This window comes from Osmerus eperlanus, chromosome 20 (genome assembly GCF_963692335.1).
Source record: "Osmerus eperlanus chromosome 20, fOsmEpe2.1, whole genome shotgun sequence".
Lineage (NCBI taxonomy): Eukaryota > Metazoa > Chordata > Actinopteri > Osmeriformes > Osmeridae > Osmerus > Osmerus eperlanus.
The window spans coordinates 4,163,069-4,183,406 of NC_085037.1; the positions used below are offsets into that span (position 1 = coordinate 4,163,069).

General features: G+C 46.9%; 1 protein-coding gene across 4 annotated transcripts in view; it reads left to right on the top strand.

Annotated features, from left to right (window-relative positions):
* Window positions 1-20,338, top strand: part of ripor2 (RHO family interacting cell polarization regulator 2) — a 52,495-nt gene that overhangs the window by 19,718 nt on the left and 12,439 nt on the right. For 2 of the 4 annotated variants that reach the window (XM_062446140.1, XM_062446141.1), the window contains exons 2-6: window positions 16,175-16,295; window positions 17,837-17,989; window positions 18,265-18,343; window positions 18,679-18,702; window positions 19,101-19,154. In XM_062446140.1, coding sequence (XP_062302124.1) covers window positions 16,175-16,295; window positions 17,837-17,989; window positions 18,265-18,343; window positions 18,679-18,702; window positions 19,101-19,154 — 431 coding nt within the window. Of the gene's footprint in view, window positions 1-2,628; window positions 2,870-13,682; window positions 13,812-16,174; window positions 16,296-17,836; window positions 17,990-18,264; window positions 18,344-18,678; window positions 18,703-19,100; window positions 19,155-20,338 lie in introns of those variants that run through there. The other 2 variants (XM_062446142.1, XM_062446143.1) reach the window with 2 other exon arrangements.

A 20,338-nucleotide genomic window follows, 5' to 3' on the forward strand; every position in this document is an offset into this window, starting at 1 on the left:
GCTCCTCCTCAACATTCAGACTGTATAGATTGTTTGGCTATTAGCAGGTGTCGCTAGCAGATCCTGGAAGAACCTGCTTGTTTATTTTTGTCGTGGCTAACCCATTCATATTGCAGGGCCATAACTGTGGTGGCAACTCTTTTGTTCAACTCGGATACACTGTATACATGTATAGTATAGTACGCATGTATGAATGTATGAATGTATGAAATGACAATGACAGGTGTTGGCTGGAGGCTGTCTGTCAGCAGGATTAGTCAGAACCAACCAGGGAATAGTGATTAACCCTTTCAACGCTTGTCTATAATTATCAGTTTATTGCAAATTCAGCTGAACTGCCTGTACTTTAGAATTTGGTTTAAGGCTCCTTTAAGTGTGAGTTTGTGTGTGTGTGTGTGTGTGTGTGTGTGTGTGTGTGGGTGGGTGTCTGGATGCCTGTGTGTCTGTAGTGTGCGCAAGCTCGTGCACATGCGTGCATTTGTTGGCTCTCCAGTAAATATAGCTGCTGGTCGGGGGGCTGCTGATGACAGTAGTAATTACAGACTGAACCAGCTGAGAGGCTGAGGGGAGATGAATGCGTAGGTGTGTGCGTGTGTGCGTGTGTGCTCGCGTCGCCTCCAGCATCGAGAATTGAACCCATGCAAGGCTCCTTGATAGAACCCCCTGGAAGATTTGAGACCAAAAATCCTGAGGGGGTTTCTTAAGCAGAACTCTGCGGGGGTTCTAGAAACTATTGATAGTTCTAAACACACGTTTAAAAGAACCACAATGTGATTCTGATGGAACATCCATCAAATCCAACTTTCTTTGCTTGTAAGTAAAAAGACAATTGGATGTCACAAAATACTTCACATTTGACCCACAGATTCGGAACCTCCAAACATCTCTTTTTGAATTTGCACCTCCACTCCCTTCTGTATGTTTTTATTTTTTTCTTCCCCTCCCCCCCACTTTTCCTCCATTCTCTCTCTCTGTCACTGCTTTCTTCTCTCTTTCTCTCTTTCCTTATCTGCCTCTGTTTCTCTCTGCTGGCCCTCTCTTTCTCTCCGGCCCTCTGGTCTCGTCCTATCCCTTATCTCGAAAAGCACAGCTGAATGGTGACATTTAAACGTTGCTGTCAGACCCATATTGACACGGAAATTGTCGCCCTAGAGAAAGTTGCTGACCCACAGGCCGTTCTCCCATTGTCCATGTGTCCAGACAGAAGTTACTCCTGGCCCTACGACATAAATACGCATCCATGAAGTTCCCGCTTTCCAGCATGATTGAGAAGTGATGTATCGAAACGGACAGGCTTTCTTTTCCAGAAACCCCTTCTTCCAATGGAAAACCAAAAGTGAATGTGTACACGGCACGACCCATATCCACTTATGGAGGGCAATCTAGTTGGCAGCGATGGATTAGGTCACGCCACTCTTCAGTAATAGGACCAGATGCCAAGAAATCTATTTTATGGGCCCCAAAATGACTTGGCCTGTATTTTGTGCTACGCTCATTATGTATCTTCTGTATGTCTGAAGAAGTTTTCTCCTTCTCATGGCTCCGTGCAAATGCAATGTGTGTGTGTGTCATTTGAGGCCACACTGCAACACCTCGTGGCAATTTGACAGGAGAAATTTCATTTGACAAGTCCTTGATCCCGAGGTATTTGCATACGGTGGGGCGTCAATCAAAGGCTGCATTAAAAGACAATAAAACGGTGGAATTCCCATTTCACAATGATATTGTGTGGTTGACCTGTGTGCTTTTTTCTCCTCACAGAGAACGCATCTACTAAACTCGGCCTGCTCCCGAAACAGCAGGACAGGGCCCACTAGAGATAAGCGTCAGAGTGACAGCTGTGTAAATACATGGTGTAGACATGGCTTTACTCTGTCGCCCCTGTCGGAGTGCCATCGTGCATGATAGGTAGCCCACTGATGCCCGGTGGCACCGCACTCTCCAACATGGCAACAAACACTTATTGTGTGGGCTACTATTACTACTGCTGGGCGTTATGTACAATTGAGCTTATATCACAGGTGTCTCTCTAGTATCTCGCTATAGTGTCTCTCTCTCATTCGCTTGCCATCGTTGAGGTTTTATCTTTGGTGGTATCTATAACTGACCACCTCTCGCAACTTTGGTACCCATTTAACTGCTAGCGTTTTGGTGGCATAGTAGTTTCGTTCCCCAGCATAAACACTAGTGTTTTATGCATTCTGGGGAACAATTTCAACATATTCACCTCAGTTACGCTCTATACCCCCTAAATTATAGACCTAATAGTAAGTAAGAACAGTTCACTTTGTCATTCATCATTCATAGCAGAACAACGCTGCAATGTGTCAAATGAACAACATGATTTAGATATGTTCATTGAATTGAACGAGATTCAAAGAACCGAGTGAGTCATGAGATCCGAACTTCAGTCTACAGCGGAGCTGCTACGGTAAATTTGTCATACTGCTATATGTGTAATGAAACACGACACACAAATCTTTCTGATGTACAATATATTATAGTATATAAGTATGCCAAAGAGGATGCAAAATAGGTCTATTTTGCATGTGGGAGGGATATGGGAACAGTCACGCCCATTGTTACAGCTCTAGTTGTTCATTGGTTCAACGTTCTTCGGGGTGAGTGTTACAAACCTAAACTGGAATGCACATGACTTTTGGGAGTGCGGTGTCTGTGGGATTATCAAGGGACAAAGATAACAGTGCTCGGAGTTGTACCTTGGTACTTTTTCATTCGTTTGTTGCAGAAGACGTTTCTATGAAAATCTGAAAGTAAATGCGGTTTTCTCTGTTTCGCATGGATGGAGAGCCGTAGTTAGTCCGCCAGCAGAGCGCATAAAATCCAGCTGTGAGAAGTTTCTTCTGAGGTGAGAAGAATATTGTTATTTGTATATAAATACAATGCAAAATAGAATCTTTCAATGGTTGTATGTTTTTTAGACAATCTGTGCCCATTTGGTGAGTCTTTTGGGAAGCGCAACTAGGCGAAAAGCTGTTTGCGGGGCAGTAGGGTTACTGGACCAAAACGAGAACTGATATGACACACTTGTCTGGTTAAAACGTAGAAAATGTTCTACATGGAAGACTTATGTCAATTCAAATCGATAATTATAAATTGCAACTCATTATTATTTTAAAAATGTTACAGAAAATAGTTTGAATATCTTGATGTTTTTGATGTGTGCATTAGAATACTTGATTCATATATCGGCTACAGTCTCTGTCAAGGTTTAAAGGGGGTTATTATTATCAAGGTGTGAGACCACTAAACCGTTTGGCAATGCAGTGGTCTTGTCATCATCGGTGGTAATTGGAAGTGATGATTTCGCCGCGAGACGTGGACAGGGCTGTAGTCGTGATTGGGGGTGTAGATAGGAGTTCAATGTTCCATCAACAGCGTGTTTGTGATACATTTTGTATTTGTTGTTTGTGTGCATTCCTGCTGTATAATTAAGGGGAAAGGGGTGCAGCACCCCGATCGCCTAACTGTAACGTGTGAGATTTTAGGTCAGCGATTTTAGAAATGGATAATGTAGTCTGATAATAGACTATAGCTGTACTCCACCAATCGTCAGGCACTGGGTTCACAGAACATGGAATACGACTGATGTGATCAGGATGCACTTTTTCACCATTTGAATGATTAACAACCTCAAGAAGATGGTGTCTATGGTTGTTTCTGCCCCAGCCCTAAACGAGAATACTTCTCTTGACATTTTCCCATTAACTATTTCTATTTACGTTTTTCTTGGGGGGGAACAGTGACTTGTTTGGGGATAAGCTACAACAAGAAGAATAGAGCTGGAATGTGTACTTTTGTTGGTGACAATGTAGAACAGACAATGTTTTGACATTCTCCAAAATCTATGAGCACATGTGTCTATCTTTGGAGCACAGTCAATTTGGACCTTGTGGTCTGCTCGCCCTTTAAATGCCGATGAAGGCTCTCCAGTATGGAAGTCAAGCTCAATGCAAACACCATGGAGACCATATGAGTGCTGTACTCGTTGCTCTACACAGCTGCATGAGCTGTTTTCGAGAGGAGACATTTCAAGGGTGACGCATATCTCTGTGGAGAACACCAGGCTTGCTTTGATATGGCGAAATGGGGGGGCTTTGCTCGACTGCCAGACCGTTTGCGTTCTGTTTGGCTGCTTGAAGGGGAACGTTGGGACGGCGGGGGTGGGGGGTGGGAGAAGGGAATCCAAGCTAGGCTGCTAGGCTGAACACCAGCCAATCAGAGAGGCCCGTTTCCCGGCCCAGGCTTTGTTTTTCTTTCTGTGTAATTCTCTCTCTCTCTCTCTCTCTCTCTCTCTCTCTCTCTCTCTCTCTCTCTCTCTCTCTCTCTCTATCTCTCTCTCTCTCTCTCTCTCTCTCTCTCTCTCTCTCTCTTCTCTCTCTCTCTCTCTCTCTCTCTCTCTCTCTCTCAGTCTCTCTCTCTCTCTCTCTCTCTCTCTCTCTCTCTCTCTCGTCTCTCATCTCTCTCTCTCTCTCTCTCTCTCTCTCTCTCTCTCTCTCTCTCTCTCTCTCTCTCTCTCTGTGTCTGTCTCTCTCTCTCTCTCTCTCTCTCTCTCTCTCTCTCTCTCTCTCTCTCTCTCTCTCTCTGTGTGTCTGTCTCTAAAACAAACTCTTGCCCCCCCGCTTCATAGTTTGTAATAGTAATACTGTACATCAATCAAATGGAGCAGTCTATGCCGTCACAGGGCCTGACCATACACCTGCACGTTAGACACCGATTGTGACATCAAATGGAGAGTTTAGAAGGTCGTAAAAGAGGTCAGAGGTCAATTTGAACGGTCCATTTCTGAGAGGCGTGTAGCAACAATGTCGAGAGAGTAGGACATGGTGTCTGGGAGCGCTCACTGAAGACTCCCACGTTCTGTTCTCTGTAGCATGCACATTTGTGCCTGCATGTGCTCTTTGGTTTGGGTGCGTGTGTTTGCACGTGTGTGTGTGTGTGTGTGGTTCCCAGGAATGGTTGGCCTCGCGTTCTTTGGAAAGGAGTGCCTTCAGTTTTCACAGCTGAGAGTGGTTTGGTGAGGAGTGCAGGCAGCAGCCGTGGTGGTCAGGGATACTCAGCTGGAGGAGAGAAAGCTGTGAGTTCATCCAGTTCATCCAGTTCATCCCCCCCTTCTCGTCCTTATTTCTTTGTGATAGAGCTTAACCTTGTTCTTAAGCTACAGATAAGGAGAAATCCAACGATTCCCCCCCTCCCCCATTTCATTCATGTTACTGGTTCAATCAATTCAATTAACTAAAATTCAATTTGCAGCCATTTGTGTTCCTGAATGAGAGTTCCAAGTTGGGGAAAAGTGCTCCTTTTAGAGCTGACCCTGGGGACAGAAAACAGCCTCTCTTGTCTTGTCGAGTCAAACACTCTAGCCACGCCGTTGCCGCACAGCTTACCCGATTCCCCACAGCTGCGGCTTTCGGCACGGTGACTCACGAAATTGGTGTCCCCCCCCCGCAGTGTTTAGTGGAAGCAGAAGAGGGTGGAAGGAGAGTCAAAGGTGAGGAGGAGATGAGGGCGATGAGATAAGAGGGGGGGAGGGGAGATTTAGGACCAGCCCACTGGCCATGTCAGGGGTTATCTGATCTAGAGCCTTCTGTCAGGCTTGGCCTGCTCGTCTTGACAAGCACATCCCGACAATCCCACCCTGAAAGGGGATAAAGAAGGGGGGGGGGGGTGTAGATGATACTTAAGAGAGGGGTGTGTGGGGAGTGAGCCGGCATGGGAGACATGTGCACCAGTCTTGGGAGGAGGGGAATGGAGAAATGTTGATTCTTCTTTGGAAAGGAAAGAGAGGATGTAGAAGAAGAATGAAGTACAGGGGAGGACGGAGGAGGGAGGAGGGCAGGGGTTGGGAGGGGTGGGCCTAGGGTATTGCTGGAAGGGGGGAAATGAAAAGGAACAGTGGAGAGATGGATGTGGATTTGAATTCTAACGTTGAGGATTAAAGGTGGGATATTCCCTATGTCGCCAAAGTGAAATTGGAGAGAGAGAGAGAGAGACTGGCCAACAAGGAAACCGTGAACACTCCCTTGTATCCTCAGCTGTCCATTGGACCTCGGGGCTGGGCAAGGCAGTGTGTCGGTGGGTGTGTGTGGTTGGAAGCAAACCGTCTCTCCTCTCCTATCCTCCTTGTGTGTGTGTGTGTGTGTGTGTGTGTTCCTGGAAGTGACCTTCCTGGCTGGACTGTCTGGACTTCTCGTCTGTGTGTGTGTGTGTGTGTGTGGCCATGAGGCAGCCCCAGCAGCATGGTGTGGCAGGTGCTGGGAGGCGAGAGGCTACTGGTCCACCCTGGGGCATTCCTCCCTCCCTCCCTCTGCCTCCTCTCTCTGCTGGCCCTGGTTGAGGATGGAGGGATGACAATGGGGGTGTTGCCTTCCCCCCTCCTCCCCTGTCTCCAAGCAGATCAGGAAATCAGGGGGCCTCTCCCTTTTAATCCCCCCCCCCCCCGTCCCATCTTCCATAATAACCAGTCCATTAGTGACCAGCGAGGCACATACACACACACACACACACACACACACACACACACCCTAATGCCCACCTCTGCAGCAGATGTAGGCATAGAAGCACGTTTTTCTCACCGGGAGTGAGATGGCTGCCACCAAACAGGATGGGAGGCGCCACCGTGGCCGAGTGGTTTACAAATTCATAATCTGATCATCTGGATGTTTTGTGTTTGTGTTTGTGGTGCCCTAACCCTGGTGTCTGAACAGCTGTGAGCCAGCCAGATGGGTTGACGTGAGCGCATCCGTCTTCCCGTCTGTTTGTTTCCCCCTGTGTCTCTATCTGCCTTGTCAGGGAGAGGGAGGGGGAGAGGAAGGGGGAGAGAGGGTGTGGGAGATGGAGAGAGGGAGAGAGCGAGAATGGAAGCACGCAAGCAAGCAAGCAAGCCACGGGTTAATGAACTGTCAATTTCCCCGTCTCATCTCAAAGAGCAGAGACGGGCGCAGGAGTCTGCCAGGACGGAGGGGAAGTTGTAGTCGTGCGTTCGGTTATTCCTGTTCTGTAAGTGGTGGCTGTCATCGCTCCAGCGAGGTGTCCATGTTCACGTTACCCACAAGCCCCGGGGGCGATGCAGGACAACCCACCCACCCCCCCCCCCGCCCCAGACTCTCACCAGGGGCAGGTTATCATAACAGATTAATATTCTACGAGCCTAAAATGATGAGCCTCGTAAAACCATACTCTCGTGAAGCGCTTAGGGCTTTACTTCAGTCACATCTGTGTTTCTGTGCAAAATCCTGTACGTGTGGACATTATTATTCATTATTCAATATTTTTTGGGTTGGTCTTGACCCACATGCAAAACAGCCTTCAGTACTTATTAGTACTGTTATAGTAGCACAGTAATGTTAGTAAGACAGTATCTCACTGCTACACTGATAGGATACCATACTGCACACTAGGACAATAGTTAGACTATACTACTGCTGTAATATTACAGTTATGCTGAGGTGATGGTGTGGCTGGTTGGCAAGGGTGGAAGATGTTCAGCATGGGAGCAGATGAAGGGGGGGGGGGTGAAAGGATGGAAGGAAGAGGGTAAAGCCTTCAGGTGAATGGGTTCGTCTGGATGATCGGCAAACGTGTGCAGGTAAGGATCAGAGCCCTTCCAATGCCTGCTTAACTACAGGTGACGGCGTGGGTGTCCATCTGGCAGTGTGCGTATGTGCTCCTCTCTCTGTCTCTCTCTCTCTGTCTCTCTCTCTGTCTCTTCACGTTTGTCCGTCTGTCTCTCTCTCTCTGTCTCGAGCATCCTCTGCCTCTAAGTAGGCTGTTCCTACCCATCTACCTGTTTGTCATCTCTCCATCAAACAGGCCGACTATAGCATGGTGCCCTCGCCGAATAATGAAATCTTCGTTTCCGTGACTTCAAAGTCTGTGTATGCATCCGCGACTTGCTAAGGGCTTGTGTGTTAGGCAGTGAAATACTGAATGATAAGTGCTATTAAGAGAGTTTTAAGTGTGTGTGTGTCACTTTAACCCAGTTCTGCCCTCCTGCTTTCAGTTATGAGATTTACTGAGTGAAAAGGCAATCATCATTTGCATTAGCTAAGCTAATGGTAATATAGAAAGATACTCAGCATGAAATTCTAGAGTAAATAGAAATATACAGACCTAAATGATTTGAAATGTATGCGCATTGAAGTATTTTCTGCGAGAAAGAACACTTTATGCTGTGTCCATACATATTCTCTCGACCGGTTTGTTTTTCTTTCGAGCCAATGTCCTGTTGTTTAATTAATCTCTCTGGCACAATCATCATTGGGATGGTTTAATCAAGGTTCCATGGACTAGCTGTTAACTTTGCGCTGTTCGAATGGCAAAAATGTGTTAATGCTATGATGATGGCAGCCTTTTTTAACCCTTGTGTTATCTTCGGGTCGTTCTGACCCATCAGCCGTGTGACCCACCGTCGTATTGCGACAACTTTACCGCATACAAAAACAAAGTGAAGCATTTTCTTTTAACCGTTGGGCTGTCTCAGACCCCCCACATTGCGAAGGTTAAAAGAAAATTATTTTTATTTGTTTTTGTATTGGGTAAAATTGGGTAAACACAACGATGGTTCGTTATGAACCTTTGGGTCATGTGACCCGAAGGCAGCACGAGGGTTAAATACTACAGTTTTAGTATTTTTTTGGCAGTGCCGGTTGAAATAAGAATGAACCAAAACTGCTTAGACATGAACTTGAGGATGTGACCTACAAACCTAGCCCCGTGTTTTGGTATGCAGTGCTATTTTTAGTGGGTTTAGCCAGCATAGTCACCCAGTGTTAGACATGTTGTGGTCATGTCCCTGTACATCACAAAATGTCCTCCTCCCATCCCCTCCATTCCTCCTTCTTTTCCCTCCATCACATCCTCTCATTGCTCTGGAAGGGTTTGTGTTCTAGACCATCCCTGTGCCAAGGCGCTAGCTAGGCAAGCCATGGCTCCATTTAGTCTAATGATGTATGATAGGGCAACTGTGCCCTGTTGTTATCCACAACGGCCCTTCCAATTGACCATCTGCATGCCAATCTCCCTGTCAAAGATCCAAAATGAACATATGAGGATATCTCGAACCACAGTCACAGTGGACATCCAGATAGGATCAGGCCAGCTTCTTCGACCCCAGTTGGCATTTTAGTTGAGAAAAGGACATTTGTTTTTGTGCTCCTCAAGTCTTTGTCTTCCTCGTGTTTATTATAGAAAATGCATGAATGTTAAAAGGATCCTCCAAGGGTGTGTGTGTGTGTGTGTGTGTCCAGTCACTGTGTGTGTGTGTGCATACACAGGAAGTCCATACCAAAGTCAACCGTGGCTTATTATTTCACAGTCGTGCACTTAATAAAGAATCCGTCGCAGGCATATCTCTGCCAACCCTGTGACATTTCCAACTCGTTCAAAGTCCCCTCGTTCTTGGTTTTGCGTTGCTGTGAAATCCGGTGTCCCTACTTCAACTGACTGAATAGCATAACTTAAGCTTTCTATTGGGTCTGGAGAACAAGCTTCCTTCCGCTGTGGAAGAAGTGAAATTAAGCCCAGGATGATAAGCGTGACATTTCGGATGAACAGATTAAAGGGGCCGCTGGATTGGGGTCTTGAATCGGAGGCTTTGGTTCCAGTGATATTAGGCAAAATATCACCACTTTCTGTGTTAAAAGCTTGAATTGCTTAGGTGAAGAAGTGAGTATCCGTCATGCAGTCAGGTGGGGTTTTTTGTGTCCGTGCTTTGGGAGTTCTTGTGGCGGCTCATGTGACACTTCCTTTGATGGTCACTGACCTCCCCCATCTCTCTCACACACGCACACTTACATGCAGACACACACACGCACACAATGGTTCTGTGGCATTTCAGGCACTCCCCGAACTGCATTTTCTCACAATTCGTGCCCTGCAGATCAAATTCTCATTACTCTCTCTCCCCTGCCAACAGAAACTATTGAATCAACAAGAACCAATTGAATAATGTTATTGAGTCGACTCCAGTCGAATCTCATCTGACTCCTATCAGCTTGTATTGTGTGGTATGGACTAGCTAAGAGTTGTCTGCTATTAATAAAGCTTGGCCTGTCTTTCTCCAAATGACACACCATGTGTGTGTGGGGTGTGGATATATGTGAGAGAGAGTTGCACATGACAGTGATAACTGCATTAAAGGGCCTCAGATGACCAGATTGTGTTCCGCCTGCTTTACAGGCCTCTGCCTATTTCACGTTTCTTTTCTTCAAACTGACGGTGCCACTGAAATATAAGCTGAAATTGGAGTTTGTCGTACCAAAACCACCATGAAAATATTTTGTGAATACTATTTTGCTTCTAGTAGAAAGTTCAAATGAATGTGAAAGAATATGACTCTTTATTGTATCAAAGTACTAAAACCTCAATGGTTGTAAGCCATACCTCAGTTCCCAGACCCTGTCAACAAAACAAACAAAAAACTGTTGTACATACCATTATTGACCAAAATTCAACTATCATTCTCTTTTTTTACCCTGTGTGTGTATTCAATGTGTTTCAGAGCAGTTCGTCATAGCTCATGTTTGAAAGGATTCCATTTTGTTTCCCCAGGCGTAGTATGGGGCTAAGGCTGATGATGATGATGATGCTCTGACCCATATTCGTTGATTCAAAGCCTCCGGTGAATTCCGTCCCTTCACACGTCATGTATTTACAACTCTGGGTTCCTAGTTTCTCTGAAGCTACGGATGTCTGAGGTAGTTTACGACAGGGGCGTGAAAAAAAAAACTGATGGCTTTGGACAGCGCGTGCCTCAAAAAAGTCAGCGTGCACAATTGTGAAAGTCATGGATAAGGAACCAACTATTAGGGCATTCAACTTAATCAGTCAGAAGACTTGTCAGTTAACCATTTTCACTGGAGAGTGAAATCAAGTTCTATCAAATTCTCCAGTCTTTTTCAAAGTTATTTATCGGTCAAGTGTTTCTCATCCGCCAACTCCTCCACCAACTTTATTTGTCACACTGATGCCTCTTAGAGAAAAAGACAATTCTCAATGTAATCTCTCTTCCCTGCCAAGCTCTCCACCTTAGCTGGGAGTTCAGGTGGAGAACTTCCTGCACAGTGGAGCTCTGAGATGTTGTGCCTGTCCCCCGGACGACTTTCTAATTAGGAGAGTGTGACTTTCCGGCTGTGTGTGTCGGCTACCCTTCTGTGTTAGCTGATAATGGGCGCTATGAATAGCACGCTTCTGAAACTTTCAAGAACAGGCAAGAGGGCTGTGCATTCTGCTCGGTGTTGCTGGAGGTTTTGGTTTATTTTGGGGTGTGTGTGTGTGTGTGGTGGATGCCAGAGCCGTGGCGTGTTGGTGCTTGCGGGCGTGGGGAACGTATACCATGCGTTTTCTTGTATGTTGATCCACCCCCCCCACCCCCCACCACCCCTGCTAGATATTCGTTTGGTTAAAGGACAAGAATTTAACAGGTCAACAGGGCACTAGGTCAAAGAGAAGCTGGTGGGATTAAAACACACACATCCTCCTCCCAATTTTAATCCTATCACAAAGATCCAGATCCTTCTTTAATAAAAAGAATAATTAATCCACAGTTTAATTTTGCTGTATTTCACTGAAATAACCAAACAGAGGTTTTTAAAGGCAAACTTGTGGACCACCTATGTTGACCACTGACCGTTATACGACCGTACAACCGGTTATACTCCAAACTATGGTCAGACTTGCGGTTATTCCGGTCCAACACTGTAATGACGTCTAGAGGCTTTTTAGTGACACTATTTGACGAAATGCAGACCCCTTTAAGGCCCTAACCCGATTGGCACAGGAGCCTAACCCTGTTTCTACCCTCCCCTTAACCCTTGTGCTGCCTTCGGGTCACATGACCCAAAGGTTCATAACGAACCATCGTTGTGTTTACCCAATTTTACCCAATACAAAAACAAATAAAAATAATTTTCTTTTAACCTTTGCAATGTGGGGGGTCTGAGACAGCCCATCAGTTAAAAGAAAATGCTTCACTTTGTTTTTGTATGAGGTAAATTTGTCGCAATACGACGGTGGGTCACAATGACTGATGGGTCGGAATGACCCGAAGATAACACAAGGGTTAACCTCATAGGCTGATGATGGCGTCCTAGGTCTCTGTGGCCCCGCTCATAATAGCAATGTTGCTTCACATAACCCACCCGTATTGTCTGCTGTTGCTATGGAGAGGCTAATTTATACAAGGCATTAAGAATTAGCCTCCTGTTAGCGAACACCGTGGGCTGGGATGTTACTCACGCACGCTGAGGGCAGCATCAGGGTTTTTCTAATGTGTGTTTGTGTGTGCGGGCTCTTGTATGAAAGATGGGTGTAGTTATGTGGGAACAGTGGTTTTGAAGAGACTGGAGAGAATAAAAAAATAAACAAGGAGGTGGGTGGTTGTCAGTGTTGGAGGGTGAGAAGGGGTGACGGTTAATTTTTGTGTTCGAGTGTGAGAGAAAAAGAGAGGCTTGGAAAGTTAGTGTGTTTGTGTGTTTGTGTGTGTGTGTCCGGTCTTCAGGATGTCTCTTCGGTGCTGGCAGCAGGATCAGTCCTGCGGTGTTCAACCTTGGACTCCCCGGACCCTGCTGGGGGAGCGGATGAACGACCCCCCCTCCCCACATACACACACACACACACACACAATCTCTTGCTCTCCTCTCTCTCATCCCTCACGCCCTTCCTCATTTCTGCCACACTGCTTACCAGTCCCTCCATCCATATGACCTTTTTTGGTACCATCACCCCCTCTAAGGTGGTCTTTCCACACACACTCACGCACATGCGCGTGCACGCACACACACAGCTTCGCTAGGGGAGCAACATTACCCCAATCACAGACACAAATGAGAGCACACACACACACAGTCTGTGCTTGTGTGTTTCTTGAGGGGACGGATGCACTTGAACTGTGTGTAGGGGCGGGGGCAAATTAGTAACACCTCCCTCCCCCTTTCTCACCCCCTGGCCCATTACATCATCCCCCCCCCCCCCCCACTACCCCAGGGACTCTGTGCCAAGTGGAGAATACTGATGAGGCCGGTGTTCACAGACAAGCCTCCGACACACACATTCTACTCAGACGCACACTCTTTGACTCTTATACGCACTCACAACACACACACACACACAGACAGACACACCAATTCTCCTCAAACGCACGCTCTTGCACTTTCGTGTGCTCACTGTTTCTCCTCAAGCAGAGACACTGGTTGCCTCTCTCACCCTCCGTCCCCCACTGAGGGCCTTATGTGTGAGCTCATGGTGTGAGTGCCCCAGACGGAAAGCTCCCTTCAATGGCATGACTGGCAGCCGCATTCATCACTGTCTCCCTGGCACCTACCCAGAATGCATCAGGAGTAGCTGTCTTGAAAGCATTGAACGACTCTTATGGGAAGGAAAGGGAGGAAAGCCGGGGGGGGCAATAAGAAGAGGGGCTTGTTCGACCCTGGTGGAGGCGATGACGTGTGTGTCTTTGGCGACAAGGAAAGTGCGTTTTAGATGACCCTTTCGTGAGAATCGGTGAGACCCAGGGAAACCTGTGATTTGGGGCTGAGTTGAGTGGTTTGTTTTTGTGGTGAACGTCAGAGGCTGCGTCCATGGGATGAGACAAGCTCGGGCATGAATGGAGCTGGCTGGTATACTAGTCATTCCACATAGCTTCCTTTAAACTGCTACAATCGGGGAAAACAAGCTGTTTTGTCAGTGAGGACAATGAGACACTTGCATGCCCTCGTCGCGCTGAGGTAACCTTTCTGAAGTGAACGTTCAGGAAAACGAGGTTGGAAAATGTAGATCATTCAAACATGGAGGTGGGTGTATGCCTTTGTCGTAAAGCTTGTGCTAAATTCAGCAACATACACTCATGTCTTAACTGGTGTTTTGACTCAAAACAACACACAATGAAATGGTTAGCCTATTCTTTTTGATTGGAAAAAAGGAAATTAGCTTTTTGTGCTTCATCAGATGCACCCAATATCAAAACAATCACTACAAACATATATTACCTTAGCTTTTTATGACTTATGTTTCTGGGAAATGACTTTTTAAAGTACCCCAAAATTATCCTGGTTAACAACATCTTAGATTGGCTCATGCAGTGAGTCATATTAAAGAAAGTTCCATCTACCGTTTTCACCTCACTTTGGACATTTTCTGCTTTTCCGTAGAAATAAAAGGGGAAGCTGGTCAATCAAGCCGTAACATCCTTGTCCGACACAAACATAATCAGCCCTCATCCTGCACATATTACGGATCCAGGGCACATATGAACTCATGTTCTAGAATTAGCTGGGGTCATGCCAGGTTTCTGGGTTCTGTTGTCAGTTCTCTGCAGGACCACATCTAGTCTTTGGCAGGGCCCCGGGTCGTCTTTGTGAGGTGGTCTCTGTGAGGTGGTCTCTGTATCGTATCCATGTCCCCATGCTCCGTCCCCGGGCCCTGGGGGGGGGTATCAGGTAGCCTGTCGCCGGCCTCAGACTCCCCTGGGTAGCGACGGACAACAGGGTCACGAGCGGGAGAGTGTGTGTGAGATTATTGGTGGGGGATGGGGGGAGGGGCGCTGGTGGAGATGACTTTGCTGGATGTAGATTCTTTTACAGCGCAGAGCGATCGTTTTCCTACGTGTGTGTGTGTGTGTGTGTGTGAGTGAGATTCAGAATGAGGCGAATGGATCCAGCGAGCAAGCGCGTAGACAGTAGTGCACAGCCTGCTTGCAAACGGTGTCAAACTGAGGCCAGTCGAGCTTTGATGATGCAACATCTCGCCCTCGGCGTTCGCAGTGCTGAGGAGACTATCATCGTTCAGCCACACTGTCGGAAGGACTAACAACACGCTCCTTCATGCTGTAATGTTGCCGTTGTTGTTGTTTACTTGTTTGTTCACCAGTGGCAACAGTTGGTTTTGTTTACTAGCCATGTGAACCAAGGTCTAAAGGTCAACTTGATTTCAATCGAGTTTAGACTAATTCAGTGCTTCAAGTGAATGGGAGTGCATTGTACATTGGAAAGCAATACAATACTTGTTTTTGTGCTTTATTAAATTTGCTGTCATAGCCACTTTTGGAAGCGAAGGTAAAGGGCCATTAGGAGAAGCCTTATTTGAATTGAAATGCATTTCTTTGTCATGAAATCCACCAGCGTATTCAGTTATGAAGCGATAATTTGAGAGAACGGACTACTGAACGCGAATTAGTTTTGTCCTCAGTCACTGCATCTACTGGACATGCGCTTACCAAGATTATCTTCAAGCAGTGGTTCAATCTTCTAATGTGGTCCCTCCCTGTGGGGTGTGCAGCTTGAGACGCCATTATCTCGTAGCTAAATGCAGCCATTTCATTCTGCCAAGGGTCTATTTTTGGGGCTGGTTCCTCAAGTGCTGAGCACTGGGGTGTCTCAGCTGAGCATTCAAGATCTACAAACAAAACTAACGATGCTTCAGAAGTATGACTGACAGCCCAAGGTATCTAAATATAGACTTAAACAACAGACAATGGGGATGGAGTTACGTAAACAAGTGCTAATCACTCGACAATAGATGTTTCTAGACTTCCTGGGAATGCTAGCCTACTTTGCTCCGTCTAAAGGAGACGCTTCAATGGATCCATGACATAACCCAGGTGCTCATCCACTATGACCCACTTTGACTTGGTGCCTCAACTCATTGCATTATTCTCAGGCAGATTTTTTTCTTTCTTCAGAGCCCTTATCACAAGTTTGTGTGAAAAACCTTGTTTCCTAACTCCAGCACAGCCAAGCTACTGAGCAAGGTGGTGTTGTGTTGATGACAGCAGTGTGGGATGAAGGACAGGAACCTTTAGAGCCTCTACAGCCTCTTCTGAAGCCTTTGTCGTCACCCTGTAACCCCACACAAGCAAATCTACTTCTTTCTTTAGTTTTTGTTTCTCTTTTGCACCACTTCTTACACCGGGCAAAACCAAATAGCTGTTGGCTTTTCAGTCCTTTCCTTTGCCAATTTATTCGACCTCGTCGCAGATGTTGAATTTGCATCGTGGTGTAAAGCATGGTCACAAACGTGACAACGTTGTTTGTGTTTGTAGCCTCTCATGGTTGAAGTATGTCATTACCTGGATATGATAATATCATCACCTTGAAGCTGGGAAGCCTGTTCGAAATGATTGGTCTTCTTGAACCCCCCTCTGTCTGTCGTTCAATAGGAGTGTCGTCCCGTGTCCCGGAGATCATGGCGGCCGGCACACACTCCCCCGGGGGGCCCAACGGCATCATTCGGAGTCAATCCTTCGCTGGCTTCAGCACGCTACAGGAAAGACGCTCACGGTATGACTACTTTTCATTTCTGAACATTTCTGAGGAGACAAATGTACCCCCTCCGTTTACCGTCATAGTTGGAGGGAAGAGAAATAATAGATAACTGACAGAAGTTTGGAAAGTGTGATATGAATTTTCCACTGTAGGCATGGAAAGGCCTTAATGCATTTACACTCAGTCATACAGCAACATCACATTTAAGTCTCAAGAAAAGTTATCTGCAAGACTTTGCATCCATACTTTCGGGGATTTTGTTGCAATAGATCAAGTGAAATTCCGTGTTCCACATACGAAGATTCAAACTGGTCTCGGCCTTCAAAGGATGAAAGTTTTCCTCATCCCGTCACAGGCAGATATATCTCGCATCTCCGTTTTGACGGCTGTGCCAATGACCTCCTTAGAGACTCCAGCCTTTCTTAGCAAGCCCATTTGAGAATGCCCTCCACCACACACACATACACACACTGTGAATGAAGTAATTGGTTTAGATAAATCTGATCAGCGGGCAACTGACAGACAGCCTGACTTATCATTCCGATTTCAACTTTGAAGAGAATTTGAAGGAATGCGACGAGCTTCAAAAGGCCTGATGCTCTGTGTCGGTGTGTGTGTGTGTGTTTGCATGTACATAACAACATGGATGTGTATGTGGAAAATAGAGAATGCCAGAACGGCAGTGTATATGTGTGTGTGTGTGTGTGTGTGTGTGTGACAAATCCACATACCCAATCCCTGCTGGAGCCGTGCTGCTGAATGTTGCGTCAGCGAGCGTGACCCCCAAGGCTACGAGGCGCTCCCGTTCCACGATGCTCCCGTTCCACGATGCGCTCCCGTTCCACGATGCTGGCCTACATTCACAGCAGCTCAGACCTCTCTCCCGCCTCCTCCAGCGGCGGGTTCAGACGTGCCGACCGGAGAAGTCATCCGTCACCCGTAGCCTCAAGATGACTCTGGAATCCAGCTTTACTGCATTTCAGAGAGGACCCTTATCACACATACGACTGGATGAGACTATACGCACTCTACGAGCACCTTTACACACACTGCCAGCATTTCTATAGACATTGTACGCCTACGGAGATAGAATGGTCACTTGTTATGGATAAGGGCGATGGAGGTTTATGTGTAGGAGACAGAAGAATGCACAGAGTGATACCATGAGACCACCATTCTTGGAAAATGAAATCGTAAGGTTTCAACGTCTAGTGAATTCCATTAGCAGATTGCCCCTTTACATGGCGTGGCAAAGGCCAACTCTGCAGATATGAGCATCATATCACAGACAGGGCCACCACCGAAACTGCTGAGTAAGTATATTACTTGCTGACGTGAGAATCCGTTTAAGTAAATGGAGAATCATACTCTGTTGTTGGTCCTATTCCTGACTCGTACGAGTGTGTGTGTGTGTTTGAAGAAAAGGGAGTATATGCCTCTGTACCTGTGTGTGTGTGTGTGCGTGTGTCTCCGCTGACCCAGATTTCCTCTGCATTTTCCGCGGGTAGTCGTAACATTCTATAGCGACCGTCCAAGCTGACCGTGTGTGTCTCCAGGTGTAACTCGTTCATGGGGAACTCAGTGGTCCAGAAGAAGCCCCAGTCCAAGCCCAAGAAGCCCCATCTGTCCGGGCACAAGGCCAGCAGCTCCAGAGAGCCACAGCCCAAGAGACTGGAGGAGGTCTACGGAGCCCTCAAACAAGGCCTGGAGTGAGTACACACACACACACACACTTTGAGCACTCCTCTTTCGGCTCCTGTCCTCCCTTTTCTTTCCACGTTATTGCGTCAGATGGGTGCACACACACGCGCACACATTCCTTTTCTCTTACCTTCACTCAAACCCCCCAACCATCGGTGCTTGGCCCATAGGCTCTACGCCTTGAGCACACAATCACTCACATGCCAACATACACAGATGGCAAACATGAGCGTGGCATACATGTATGTGAAAGGCTCATTCTCTCTCTCTGTGCCCTCTCTAGTGAATATCTGGAGGTCCACCAGACAGAGTTGGACAAGCTCACGTCCCTCATGAAGGACATGAAGAGGAACTCTCGACTGGTGAGGCAGGAAATGACACGGTTACCGTTTTTTTGAAGGTGTCATTGTAGCGTAACTTTAACTATCCAACTGCACATGTGCCAATGCTGTTTGTCTAACTCGGCATGGCATCTGTCTTTTCCGAGGACGTTTAAGTTGTCTCATTAACCTAACGGTGGCTAACACTCGATGGCTCAGCCAAAGCAGCGATGGCAGTTTTTAAAATAGAAATCCTTTTAACTTTGATGTTAGCCAACCACAAGCTGCTTTGCATGAGTGTCAACCTCAGACGTGCATAATCGCGTGTGCTCACTTCTCTTCCCCTCTCTTTCTCGTCCGTGTATGTTTTGCTACAGGGAGTGCTGTACGATCTCGACAAGGTGAGTGAGGGGAGGAGGAGAGTTTACCAGAAACACCTCCCTGACGTGTGTGTGTGTGTGTGTGTGTGTGTGTGTGTGTGAGGACGGATCTTTGTGGGAAGTGATGGGGGAGGGGGAAAGAGGTAGGAGGAAATAATTTGAGAAAACCTGAATAAACAAGAGATGGCACAGTACAAGAGTAAGATGCAAAGAGAAAACAATTGTGTGTGTGGGTGTGTATGTGTGTGTGTGTGTGTGTGAGGAAATGGACTTAAACAAGTCTTGGCTCAGTGTGACCCATCAGTGTCATACTTTTGTCACGAAATGTCACCTTTTGTAACCTGCTGTAACAGTTACGTTTGGACATGTGCACTAAACCCTAGGCCACTGACAACCTTTTCTGTTTCTGTGTTCTGCAGCAAATCAAAACCATTGAGCGCTACATGAGACGGCTGGAGTTTCACATGAGCAAGGTGGGTTGTGCTGCCATCAAGCACAGGGTTCGCTTGTATGGGATCACATATTGCAGTGTGTAACCTGTCTGCATTTAGACAGCCTTGCTAATGATTCATTTCTTGGAATGTTGGCCTTTGTGTCTGTCCTTGCATGGTCAAACACCTACCCTTACACACACGCCTATACACACACACACACACACACACAAAAATATCCTTTCTTTGACCCATAGGTGTCTCCTGGCATCACATGATACTGCCTTACTAGGCCTGTCAGGTTTGTCTGTGTAGCTATCAGATATCGAACCCTCTCCTGCCTACTGGTAGATGGCCGCTTCAAACCTGGGTTGAAAGGTTGGGTGGCGTCTCTCTGACCTAACGAAGGGTCATTGTGTTGGTAGCAGGGCTGGCTGCTCTACCAAAATGTCCAGGGTCCCCCCCCACCCCCCCTCTGCGTGTCAAACCAAGCTCCCGGAACACAGATAAAAAAAACACAACAGCGCCCTGCCAAGCGGTTACCGTGGTAACACAGACCAGCAGGCGTGAGGATCATGTCATTGTGTGGCGCAAACTCTTTACATAAACACGCACGTGTGTCCGCGCACATGCATGCGCACGCACACACACACACACACACACACACTCACTGAGTGACAAGGGGGGGAAGTATCAAGGTTTGGGAAGTCCTAGTTCTTGTCATCAATCTCTAATCACCTTGTTGATGTCCATCCACACCGACACACACACACACACACATATACACACTCCAACAAACACACACACCCACAAGTCTAACCAGGGCAACATGATAGAGCCTGAATCCCACCACCTGCTCCTTCCTTGTGTGCCAATTACATCTTCAATCAGTGGGCGGACATCACTTCAGAGCGTCAGAACAGAACCAGGAGTAACATGATGAGCCTGATGTGCGTCACAGCCGGCACCTCCCTGCTGATAGGCGATCGTTAAGTAGACCCTGGCGGCACACAGCCTCAAAGGACTGTGTGTGTAGACCAGACAGAACTAACACACAAACACAGATGCGGACACAAAGCAGACGCACACACACACACACACACACACACACACACACACGCACACTAAAGAAGGGCTATGTATAGTTTTTTGATGACTATAGTGCTAATTATACCTGGCAGCTTCTGTGTTTTCAGTGAAAGAGATGTGTCCTTCCACTCTCCCCC